Genomic DNA, 13463 nt, shown 5'->3' on the forward strand with positions numbered 1-13463 from the left:
CACAATTCATCTGCAGCATTGCAGATTAAATTTGAGGAGTGACTAGAACATGGGATGAATAATGCACAGGGGCTTGCATTGTTCATTCTAGCTTTTATTTTCCTACTATATTTGTGGCATTATAGAAGCTCTGCCCACAACAATTTTTGATATCCAAACTTCAGTTTGCAATGATTTCCAAAACAGTTGGCTCCAGGCACTCATTAGTGTGGGATTGCAGCTGAATAAAAGAGGAATCAATCTACAGCTTCACCATCGCTGGTCATGTATCTTAATGTTAATTGGTCCACATGACTCACATCTGGTGTTGAATCAACTATTATGGAATAGCATTTGGCATCTTTAACTTCATTAGTGAATTTGTTTCTGAGCTGCTCTGCCATTATGGTGACGAATTCATCGTAGGTTGTGTGTGTTAAAAAGTTGGTCTACCCTAAATCACAATATTGATAGTTTTTCGAATGCTCTTTGAGAAGCCTGTCAAATTTACTAAGATATTCAAGGCAGGCTAAAAAATATTGTTGACTTGATACCGATGATTCATCATGCCCTCTCCCAAGGAAGACAGCAGCTTGACTTGTGGTAACAACACATCTCAGCACCTTTCTCCAATAAGAACACTGCTGAGCTGATAGCACTGAATCGATTCTTGCAGATAACTTGCATCTTTGAACGAACGCACACATAGCTTTAATGAGCTTTCCAAGTTTCATGATCAGCAAGATCTCTTCCAACATTTCTCCAGTTAGAGTACCTATAGACGAATACTTATTTTCTTTCACTAGGATCAGTGAATAATTTTCAAACATTATAGGAGACTGCCTCAGAGGTCTTCAAAATAAAAATCAACCAATTTTGAATTTCCATCATCCTATTTTTCTTCACCCTCTGAAAGTGGGAATTATGATGACCCTTTTTAGCCTCCAACCACAAACACTTTTCTCAAATTTTCCATATTACCTATGTTTTCTAGTTTATTTAGTGCAAAGTATTCCATTGTACTCAGTGGAACAGATTTTGGCCGTAAGGCAATGTCTTCAGGGTAGGGTTTCTTCCTTCACCTCAAAAGAAGAATCAGCAATATCTTGAAATTGCGTTCCCTTTTCAGAGTCCACATCTTGTTCAACTTTTTCAGGTGATGTGGTATCTCCAGAAATCAGGAAGTTGAAGTCACCAGATTGTGCATTTCAATATTTTGAACTTTCTAAAGTAAAACGACAAACTGTCTTTTTGCCTAGTTTCGTCCCCTTGCCTCACCTTCAATTTTCTGTGTTTCTGACTGCCAGATTGATAGTGTCATTTCATATTGACTGATCTTACTTAATTTTAATGAACATGAATTTTCTGAAAGTGCTGGCATTTTTGCCCTCCACAGCCTTGGAGGTCGAGTTGCCCCTGCTCACCTTGATGGCCTCACCTTGCTGCTGCTTCAGGCTTACCCTCGGTTGCCCACCCCTCCTCAGCCTTGGCCTGGGGGTCAGGTTGCCCTGCTGCTCCTCTAGATGACCACCGGTGCATCCTCCTCACCCCTCGAGCTTGATGAGCTCACTGTACTGGCTCAGATTGCCTGACTGGCTGTCTGGCCACGGCTCAGAAACCTGGCTGCTGCTTTTTTTTAAGATGTGGAGCTCTATGTAGCTTTCGGAGCTCCGAAAGCTAGTGGCTTTTGCTACCAAATAAACCTGTTGGACTTTAACCTGGTGTTGTTAAACTTCTTACTGCTTTTTTTTTTTAGAAACAGTGTTGCTCTCTCCCTCCAAATCACCTTCACCTCTCAAGGACATTGGACAGTGTTTTCCTGCTCTGAGGGGACTTGACCAATCAAAGCCTGATGTTGCTCTGCATTGCCTGCTGATAGACTCACGAATCTCGGATTGGATCTCAAACAATGACGAGACAGTACAGGAATGAGATAGAGAATCTGGTGAACTGGTGCGGCAACAATAATCTTTCCCTCAATGTTAACAAAACGAAGGAGATTGTCATCGACTTCAGGAAGCATAAAGGAGAACATGCGCCTGTCTACATCAACAGGGACAAAATAGAAAGGGTTGAGAGCTTCAGGTTTTTAGGTGTCCAGATCACCAACAACCTGTCCTGGTCCTCTCATGCCGACACTATAGTTAAGAAAACCCACCAACGCCTCTACTTTCTCAGAAGACTAAAGAAATTTGGCATGTCAGCTACGACTCTTACCAACTTTTACAGAAGCACCATAGAAAGCATTCTTTCTGGTTGTATCACAGCTTGGTATGGCTCCTGCTCTTCCCAAGACCGCAAGGAATTACAAAAGGTCGTGAATGTAGCCCAATCCATCACGCAAACCAGCCTCCCATCCACTGACTCTGTCTACACTTCCCACTGCCTCGGCAAAGCAGCCAGCATAATTAAGGACCCTGTGCACCCCGGATATTCTCTGTTCCACCTTCTTCCGTCGGGAAAAAGATACAAAGTCTGAGATCACATACCAACCGACTCGAGAACTGCTTCTTCCCTGCTGCTGTCAGACTTTTGAATGGATTTACGTTGCATTAAGTTGATCTTTCTCTACACCCTAGCTATGACTGTAACACTACATTCTGCACTCTCTCGTTTCCTTCTCTATGAATGGTATGTTTAATCTGTATAGCACGCATGAAACAATACTTTTCACTGTTTGTTAATACATGTGACAATAATAAATTGAATCAAATCAAATCAAAATCTATCGGGAAATTCAGAGGTATCAGGCTCTGATTGGTGCCTCCACAGCCAACAGACAGCACGGAAACTCGCCTGCCTGGGTACAGTGTATATCATTGCAAATTCACCTCTGTCCAATGTGGATGGCATCAACAATGGCCCTCTTCCTCTTCTCAGGGTTTCATTCCCATTGTCTGACATTCTGACCCTCTGGATTCCTAAGTCTGCAAAGTATCAACTCAGAAGCACAATTTCAGCTCTTTGTCCACACCAAACAGAACACTACTGCTCCAGCGGGATACCTTTGCTCAACAGCCCACACCATGGAATCACCAACCTCCGGCTGCCTTCTTGAGTATTCAGGGCTTCTTCTGTGCCCTCTGAGTACCCAAATTCCCCCTTGTGTGCTCTTCACTTAAAGTCTGCTACTTACAGCCCATTTCTGATTTTGAGCCTTTTCTCATCTGCTTTTCTCTTTTTAACTGAGCTGGAAACTCTTCCAGTCCCCATCCCTTCTCTGGGACTCCTTCATATTGGACCTCTCCCTGTTCCCCTCTCCCTTCAGTACCCATTCCTGTCTTCTCTCAGACTCTAGTTTTCCATGGCACCCCATTCCTGGTCACTTGACCTGGGTTTTTATACTGTTTCTCTAAATGCAAAGGTGCACCAAACTGGGTCCAGAGAACGTAAAATGCAGTCTGCTCATGCGCAAAAGCTCGGAGGTCTGTCGCAGGTTGAAGTTCCTGACTTCTGCTTTCAACACCAAGGTAAGTCTAGCTTTTATAACGACTCATTGACTGAGGGTAGGTAAAGGATTGGTCTTTGCAAGATGGACAATATCGAGAACTATAATGCTATGAAAGCAATGCTCCGGCACCTCCCTGAGTACTCAATAGGATCTATGAAGGAGGAAGTTGTCATCTCTACTGTGCCATCACAGACTATGTCTTTCCCAAATGTCAGGCCAAGGCACAACGTCGACTTAGGAGGCAATGCAGGGTAATGAATGCAGGGTAATGAGTGCTCATCAATAATCAAATGATAGTCTGACTGAACCGCTCTCTGTGAGGACAGCACGAATATAACTTGCAGTGTTGGATGCATGCTGTTAAGCAACCTATCACTGCGTCCTGATGTCAAATGACACTTTGAGGCTCAGTATTCATGCCTGAGAGCTAGTGCCTGGAGAGATGGTACTGTCTAGATGTAGCTTCCTTGTGAGATGTCAAGTGCTAACCACTAATGAATATTTTTCCTGTTGGCACCACCTTGCAAAGCTGCTGTCATACTGGCATGAATGCCATCATGTCTGCAATAATACTTCAACTTCTTGAAGAATACCTTGGCCACTGGATTATTCATGCCATGATTGAAAGGACTGCACTGTGTGTAGCAGACAAGCTGAGACAGGAATTGTGTCAAGCTTCTTGTGTGTTGTTGGAGCTGCACTCATCCAAGCAAGTGGAGAATATTCTATTACACTCCTGACTTGTGCCTTGTAGATGGTGGACAGGCTTCGGGGAGTAAGGCGGTATGTTACTCAGCAGAAGATTCCTAGCCTTTGACCTGCTCCGATCATCATACGATTTATATGGCTAGTCCAATTCAGTTTCTGGTTGATGGTAAGGATGTTGATTGTGGGTGATTCAGCAATGGTAATACTATTGAATGTAAAGGGGTGATGGTTAGATCCTACCTTGTTGGAGAAGGTCATTGCCTGACACTTGTGTGGCATGAAAGTTACTTAGCACTTGTCAGCCCAAGCCTGAATATTGTCCAGGTTTTGCTGCATTTGTACATGGACTGCTTTGCTATCTGAGGAGTTGCGAATGGTACTGAACATTGTGCAGTTATTAGTGAACATCCCCACTTCTGACCTTATGATGGAATAAAGGTCATTGATGAAGCAACTGAAAATGGTTGGGCCTAGGACACTACCCTGAGGAACTCCTGCAGTAATGTCCTGGAACTGAGATGATTGACCTCCAACCAGCACCACCATTTTCTTTTGTGCCTGGCATAACCTCAACCAACAGCACCCACACCTGCTGTTGTGAGTTATTTAATTGTCTATCACCATTCACAGCAGGACTGCAGAGCTTATATGTCTAATGCATTGGTTGTGGAATTGCTTGGCTCTATTACTTGCTGCTTATGCAGTTTGGCACACAAGTTGTCTTGTGTTGTAGTTTAAGCAAATTGATATCTCATTTTTAGGTCTGCCTGATGTTGTTCCTGGAATGCCCTCCTGTGTAGTACATCAAACCAGAGTTGATCCCCTGACCTGATGGTAATGGTAGAGTTGGAAGATATGCAGGGCCATGAGGTTACAGATCGTGGTTGAGTACAGTTCTCCTACTACCGATGGCCCACAGATCTAGCAACTCAACACTGGAATACCCAGTGTTGAGTTGCTAGATCTGTTTGAAGTCTATCCCATTTAGCATGGTTGTAGTGCCACATAGCACAATGGAGGGTATCCTCAATGTGAAGATGGGACTTGTTTTCCACAAGGACTGTGCAGTGGTCACTCAAAGAACAATACAGCACAGGAACAGGCCCTTCGGCCCTCCAAGCCCGCGCCGCTCCCCGGTCCAGGATTGAATCCTGAATCCAGGATCCCCGCCCAATTTTCCAGCCTATCTACATACCAATATCCTATCCACCGAGCTGTCCCTCACAGCTACGATGCTTTGTTCATCACAACCTATTAACTCACCCCCACCCCCCCATTCCAGACCATGTGATCTCCAGGGAGAGGCGAAAACCCAGAGTGAAAACCCCAGGGCCAATATGGGGAAAAAAAAATCTGGGAAATTCCTCTCCGATCCCCTGAGGCGATCGAAACGAGTCCAGGAGATCACACTGGCCCTGATCGGAAAATGCTTCCCAACCCTAGTCATTTCCACTTCCACGAACACCATATGAATTCCCTGCCCCCGAGACAGGTTCCCAACTATCCGCAGTCTCGCTCTGTACTGGCACCAGCAAGATGATCATAGAATGAAGCCTTGAAACGAGAAACAAGGAACAATTAGCCCGCGCCGCTCCCTGGTCCAAACTAGACCACTCTTTTGTATCCCTTCATTCCCACTCCGTTCATATAGCTGTCTAGATAAGTCTTCAACGTTCCCAGTGTGTCCGCCTCCACCACCTTGCCCGGCAACACATTCCAGGCCCCCACGACCCTCTGTGTAAAATATGTCCTTCTGATATCTGTGTTAAACCTCCCCCCCTTCACCTTGAACCTATGACCCCTCGTGAACGTCACCACCGACCCGAGGAAAAGCTTCCCACCGTTCACCCTATCTATGCCTTTCATAATTTTATACACCTCTATTAAGTCTCCCCTCATCCTCCGTCTTTCCAAGGAGAACAACCCCAGTTTCCCCAATCTCTCCTCATAACCAAGCCCCTCCATACCAGGCAACATCCTGGTAAACCTCCTCTGTACTCTCTCCAAAGCCTCCACGTCCTTCTGGTAGTGTGGCGACCAGAACTGGACGCAGTATTCCAAATGCGGCCGAACCAACGTTCTATACATCTGCAACATCAGACCCCAACTCTTATACTCTATGCCCCGTCCTATAAAGGCAAGCATGCCATATGCCTTCTTCACCACCTTCTCCACCTGTGACGTCACCTTCAAAGATCTGTGGACTTGCACACCCAGGTCCCTCTGCGTCTCTACACCCTTTATGGTTCTTCCATTTATCGTGTAGCTCCTCCCTACATTATTCCCACCAAAATGCATCACTTCGAATTTATCAGGATTGAACTCCATCTGCCATTTCCTTGCCCAAATTTCCAGCCTATCTATATCCTTCTGTAGCCTCTGACAATGTTCCTCACTATCTGCAAGTCCTGCCAGTTTTGTGTTGTCCGCAAACTTACTGATCACCCCAGTTACTCCTTCTTCCAGATCATTTATATAAATCACAAACAGCAGAGGTCCCAATACAGAGCCCTGCGGTACACCACTAGTCACAGGCCTCCAGCCGGAAAAAGACCCTTCCACTACCACCCTCTGTCTTCTATGACCAAGCCAGTTCTCCACCCATCTAGCCACCTCCCCCTTTATCCCATGGATAAAATGACTCCTACTGAGACGGTCATGGACAGATGCATCTGCAACAGAAGGGTTAGTGAGGATGAGGCTGAAAGCTTATCTTGAGGTCAAACATAACAGCAGTTGGAAGCAGTCTGATTCAGCTTCAAACATTTGCCAAGGAGAGGAGCGGAGTTGGTGGCAAGAGTGCAGAGTTTATGGTGGGCTTCAGTCTTCCAAATATTTAAATGGGGAAAAGTTCTGCTCATCCAGTACAGGATGATGGTTAAGAAGCCTGATGATTTAGAAACAGTAGAGGGGTTGAGAGAGGTGGTGATGAGCTGGGGCTGGGTATAAGTGAAAAGAAATGGTGCGTTTTCAAATTATCTTGAGGGGTCATCTTGAGAAATAGGAATGATTCCTTTTGAGGACATCAGATAACTGTACAGGAATGGGAAAAGCAGCTGGCTGGCCGAAAACAGTAAATGGGTCTGATAAATGGGTCTTTTTCTAATTGGCAGGATGCGATGTGTGGAGTCCCACAGGGTTCTGTGCTGGGGTCTCAAACTTTTTACAATCTATATTAATGACTTTGCTGAGAGGAGCGAGGGCGTGGTAGTTAAATTTGCCAATGACACAAAGATAGGGTAGGAAAATATGTTGTGAAGAGGACACAAGGAGGTTGTAGATGGAAATAGATAGGTTGAGTGAGTGGGTAAAAATCTGGCAGGTGGAGTATAATGTGGAAAATGTGAAGTTGTTCACATATTTAGGAAGAATAAAAGAAACAGAACATTACTTAAACGGAAAACAACTGCTGAATTCCAAGGTGCATAGATCTAGGTGTTCTAGTGTATGAGTCACAAAAAGGTAGTGTGCAGGTATAGCAAGTAATTAAGAATGCTAATGGAATGCTATCCGTTATTAAGAGAAGAATTGAACATAAAGGTAAGGATGTTATACTTCAGTTATGGAAGGTGTTGGTGAGACCACATCTTGAATATTGGTCCACTTATTTAAGGAAGGTTGTAAATGCATTGGAGACGTTCAAAGGCGGTTTACCAGATTGATACCTGGAATAGGTGGTCTTATGACGAAAGATAGAACAAACAAGACTTGTTTCCACTGGAGTTAAGAAGAGTGAGGGCTGACCTGATTTAAGTATAAAAGATGTTGAACAGTCTTGACAAGTCAGATGTGGAAAGGATGTTTCCTCTTGTAGGCGAGTCCAGTATTAGGGGGCACTGTCTTAAAATTAGGAAATGCCCTTTCAGGACAGAGATGAGGACTCCTCCCCTCCCCCCCGCCCCGAGAGACTTTAGAACTTTCTGCCTCAGAAGGTGCTGGAGGTGGGGATCATTAAATATTTTTAAGGCGGGGTTGAATAGATTCTTGTTAGGCAAGGGAATCAAAGTTTATCAAGGCCAAAAGAGAAAACGCTGGAAAATCTCAGCAGGTCTGGCAGCATCTGTAAGGAGAGAAAAGACCCTTTGACAAAGGGTCATCTGGACTCGAAACATCAGCTCTTTCCCCTCCTAAAAGATGCTGACAGACCTGCTGAGATTTTCCAGCGTTTTCTCTTTTGGTTTCAGATTCCATCATCCGCAGTAATTTGCTTTTATGAAGGTTATCAAGGGTTGATGGGGATGTGGAATTCGAAAAAAACCCCAGCCATGATCTAACTGAAAAGTGGAGCAGGTTGAGGGGTTGAATGGCCTACTTCTGCACCCATTTCTTATGTTTGTAAACCACTGATGACCATTTCCTGTTTCTGATTAGATAGGTAACATAGCACCCACACAAGTGAAGTATAGGCCCAAATTGGTCAGCCTTTCATCATAAAACAACACATCACAGGAGTTCATCCAGTGAACCTTTGTTGTACAGCCTCCAAACCAAATATACCTTTCCTTGGATATGGTGACCAAAGTTGCATACAGTACTCCAGGTGTGGTCTCACCAGAGCACTGTACACTTTTTTTAATTCCTATTCCCTTGCAATAAAGGCCAGCATGCTTTGTGTTCTTGCATTCTAACCTTGTGTTCTTTGTATGTGCATACTCAAGTTTTCTCAACATCAACAAGTTTCATGTCTTTTGAAAAATATTCTGCCCTTGAATCCTTGCAACCAAAGTGAATAATCACACAGTTCCACACATTATTCATCTTCCGTCACCTTCTTGCCACTCAACCTGTCAAACTTTTCAGTTTGATTTTCCATCTAGTTCTATACCACCAGCAAACCTGGATACATTACTCTCTTGGTGTCGGTCATTAATGTTCATAAGTTCACAAGCTATAGGAGCAGAATTAGGCCATTCAGCCCATCAAGTCTGCTCCGCCATTCGATCATGGCTGATATGTTCCTCATCCCCATTTTCCTGCCTTCTCCCCAGAACCTTTCAACCCAGTACCAATTAAAAATCTGTCTAACTCCTCCTTAAATTTACTCCCTGTTCTAGCATCCACCGCACTTTGGGGTAGCGAATTCCACAGATTCACAACCCTTTGGGAGAAGTAGTTTCTCCTCAACTCTGTTTTAAATTTGCTACCCTTATCCTAAGGCTATGACCTCTCGTCCTAGAATGCCCCACCAGCGGAAGCATCCTCTCCACGTCTACTTTATCCATACCTTTTATCATCTTGGATACCTCAATTTGACTTCCCCTCATTCTTGTAAATTCCAGAGGATATAGGTCTAAACTGTTCAATCCCTCTTCATACGGCAAACCCCTCATTTCAGGAATCAGTCTAGTGAACCTTCTCTGAACTGCCTCCAATGCCACTACATCTTTCCTCAAATAAGGGGACCAAAGCGATGCACAATACTCCAGGTGCGGCCTCACCAATGCCTTGTATAGTTGCAACAATACTTTCTTACCTTATATTCTATTCCTTTAGCTATAAATGCCAACATCCCATTCGCTTTCTTTATTATCTGCTGTATCTGTATGCTAATTTTCTATGACTCATGAACGAGGACAACCCGATCCCTTTGCACTGGTGCACCCTGAAGTGTCTCACCATTTAGTTAATAAGTTGCCTTCCCATTTTTCCGACCAAAATGCATGATCTGACACTTATCCATGTTAAACACCATCTGCCACATTCTGGCCCACTCTCCTAACCTATCTATATAATTTGTAAGGTTCTTATTTCCTCATTGCAACTTACTGTCCCGCCTATTTTTGTGTCATCTGCAAATTTGGCTACAGAGCCCTCTATCCCTGTATCCAAGTCATTAATAAGATTGTAAATAGCTGGGGCCCAAGGACTGAACCCTGTGGCACCATACTAGTTACTTCTTGCCATCCAGAAAAAAACCCATTTATCCCGACTCTCTGTCTTCTGTCCATCAGCCAGTCATCTATCCAAACTAATAAATTACCCCTAATCCCATGTGATCTAACCTTGTGAATTAATCTTTTGTGCGGCACTTTTGTGTCGATTGTAAATAGTTGAGGCCCCAGCACTGATTCTTGCTGCACACACAAGCCATAGCCTGCCAACTTGAAATGTCCCGTTTATTCCGATTCTTGCTTCACGTATTTTAACCAATCTAAAACTAATATATTACCCCCAACCTCATGAGCCCTTATTTACACATTAATCTTTTATATGGCACCTTAACAAATGCCTTTTGAAACTCCAGGTATATATTTACTAGCTCCCCTTTATCTATATAAATAGTTGCATCCACAATAACTTTGACAAAAATTATTTCCATTTTGTAAAACCATGCTGACTTGGTCCAATCATAGCATCATTCTCTGACTAATGTCAGGCTAACTGGCCTTAAATTCCCAGTTTTCTTCCTTGCTTCTTTCTTGATAGTGGTGTTGCATTTGCTAACTTCCAATTTGTCAGGAACTTTGGAAATTGAGCCAGGGAATTTTGAAACATCATGACAGCGCATCCACTCTCACTGCAGATTTTTAGATTCTGAGAATGTAGACCATCAGTTTCTGGGGATTTGTCGGCTTTTGGTCTCTTAAGTTTATCCAATACCTTTTCTCTGCTGATATTAATTGCTTTCATTTCCTCACTTTTTATAGCCCCTTGATTATCTTCTATTTCTGGCATGCAATCTGTGTCTTCGATTGTGAAGACAACGCACAAATATTTGTTCCATGCCTTGACCATATTCTCATTCCCATGTTAATTTTGCCTGGCTATGCCTAGCCCTACCTTGAAGGGGCCAATGTTTACTTAAGCTACTCTCCCTTTTATATACTTTTAAAAGTTCTTACAATTTTTTTATATTCCTGTCTAGTTTTTTGACATACTCTACTTTTCTCTTTTTATCAACTTATTGATGACTTTTTTCTGGTTCCTAAAACTCTCCCATTCTTCAGACTTTCTTTGAAACATAACAAGCTATTCATTGAAACATAACAAGCCTCTTGTTTTAATCTAATACTATCCTTGATTTCCATAGTAAGCCATGGATGGAACTTCCTTGCATTTTATTGGAGTATAATTTTGTTGAAAAATTTGAATCATTTCTTGAAATGTGCAATATCTTTCAGTATATTTACCCAATTAACTTTAGCCAATGTTCCCCTCATTCCTATGCAATTGGCTTCGTTTATGAAGATTCTTGTTTTGGACACAAATATGAATATAGAATAAAATTGTTTTATGCTCACTATCTCATCCCCCTCTCCCCCCACCAAAGGATCTTTCACTATGAAATTACTAATGAACACTATCTCATTAAAAAATACCAGTTCTAAAATAGCTTTGTCCCTCATTGGTTCCACAATGTATTGTTGCTATCTTTAATTTGATAGGTTAGAGGTATAGTTGAATGCATCTGCATTTAGGTAACTTTCAATGTTCTTGGGATTTAGCAATTTATTTGAGTACATGAATCTTCTGAGGGGGGAGAATCAGTTTAACAGGGAATGTAAGCTTATCCATGTACTTGTGCTTTGTTGCATAGTTTGAGAAGGTGGCAACTTCATTTTCTGGGTTCTAGCTATCTTTGACCATCCAACATGATTTATGCACTTGTGCAATTGAACACAAGGTAGCAATTTAACTAGGAACACAAGGCAGCAATTTAACATGACACTACTGTAAACTACAAACGGATGGGAGTTGAACACTTGAACCATCCATTAAGTCTCAAGAACTGGAACAGGCAGTGAACATAATGAAGTTTTTAGTTTCTCTGTCAAGAGATCATAGGTATAAGAGTAGGTCATTCAGTCCATTTAGTCACATAATTTCTGATCTATACTTCAGTTGTATTTAACTAATCTGTGCTCAAGATCTCAATTAATAAAAATCTATTGATCTCAGTCTTAAAAATTTCAATGACCCAGCATCCACAACCTTTTAGGGTGGGGAATGGTGGGAGAGCGTACCAGGCAGGAAATATCTAAATTTATTAACTTTGATACTTATAATTCTTTGTTTGAAAAAGTGCTGCTGGATTTCACTCTTAAATGATCTAGCTCTAATTTTAACATTATGCCCAATTGTGCTGGATTCCCACCATTACATCAAACAGTTACTATGTATCTACTCCATTGAATCCTTTTATTGGTCTTTAAACCCAAGATCAATTGGATGCAGAGAAAAACATATTGATTATAATTTCTTGTTATAGTCAGGAAAATAAAACACAAGAATTACCAATATGAATTTATATGCTTTATGTATGTATTGTTGGATTATATAATAGCCTTTAAAATGCTTGGCACTATGCACTTTTAAAGATGTTAGCATCATATCATCTGAACACATTACTTCTTTCTTTTGATTTAATTTAGAGACTGTCAATCCCCAGCCTGTGGGATAAATCTGGCTTGCTTGGCAGTTGTAAAAGCAGCTCCTAATTGAAGAAAATTTACTTTGAATACCTTGCCAGTGGAAACAGCTGATTTGCAATTCACATTTTTCATGAGTGATAATCACCAAAGGTCATCAAGAATTGTCTTAGTAGGCTTATAACCACACATCATGCTATACTCATTAAAATTCAAGGTACATATATAAAATAATTATTTTGTAAGCCAAACTTTAGATTTTGGGATCCTTGTGGTAAAAAAAAAATTTTGCACTGAAAATTCAAGCAAGACTATTTCATTACAGAAAGTTTTATTACAAAGCCTGATGTTATCCTCACCTGAAGTCCACATTTGCTACTGGTTAGATATCAGGAGTGAAAACTCCTGGATGATTTTTCTGCTCCTCAGTAACAGTGCTGATGCCAACAGAAGGACTTCAAATACTGGCCCAGCTCAACTAATTTAATAGGTGAGGAATTGACCTCATACCCCAATGAATCACTATATTTGCAGCCATTTTAAGGGGGAAGGGGAAAGAGTGAGAGGAACAATCTTTACATATTTTTTTCATGGCTTCCAAATTGGCATCAACTAAGCTGAAATATCTTTCATAGAAATACTCAAAGTACTCACCAGTTCCCCATCCTCATCTTTTGCAGCATCCCGTCGCAAAGGTTCATTCATTTCTTCTTGACTAAGGAGACTAAAGTTCTGGATTGCTTCAGTCATTCCTCGAAGAGAGCAGTATATTTCTTCTGAATTCATGTTCTCTGCGTCATAGTTAAATGCACTATTTACAGAACAAAAAGTATGAACTGTCAAAGTTTTACTGCAGAGGTTTTGGTTGACTAAATACTGGTCTGGCCACAGCTGGAATACTGGGCATTGCAATTCAGGAAGGCATCCTCCCTAAGGTTCTCTTTGAGATGATGCTG

General features: G+C 42.1%; 1 protein-coding gene across 9 annotated transcripts in view; it reads right to left on the reverse strand.

Moving 5' to 3' along the window:
* Positions 1-13463, reverse strand: part of clasp2 (cytoplasmic linker associated protein 2) — a 463341-nt gene that overhangs the window by 60139 nt on the left and 389739 nt on the right. For all 9 annotated transcript variants that reach the window (XM_078216563.1, XM_078216560.1, XM_078216559.1 and 6 more), the window contains one exon: positions 13162-13318. In XM_078216563.1, coding sequence (XP_078072689.1) covers positions 13162-13318 — 157 coding nt within the window. The remainder of the gene's footprint in view (positions 1-13161; positions 13319-13463) is intronic.

This window comes from Mustelus asterias, chromosome 7, assembly GCF_964213995.1.
Source record: "Mustelus asterias chromosome 7, sMusAst1.hap1.1, whole genome shotgun sequence".
In the NCBI taxonomy this organism is placed as follows: domain Eukaryota; kingdom Metazoa; phylum Chordata; class Chondrichthyes; order Carcharhiniformes; family Triakidae; genus Mustelus; species Mustelus asterias.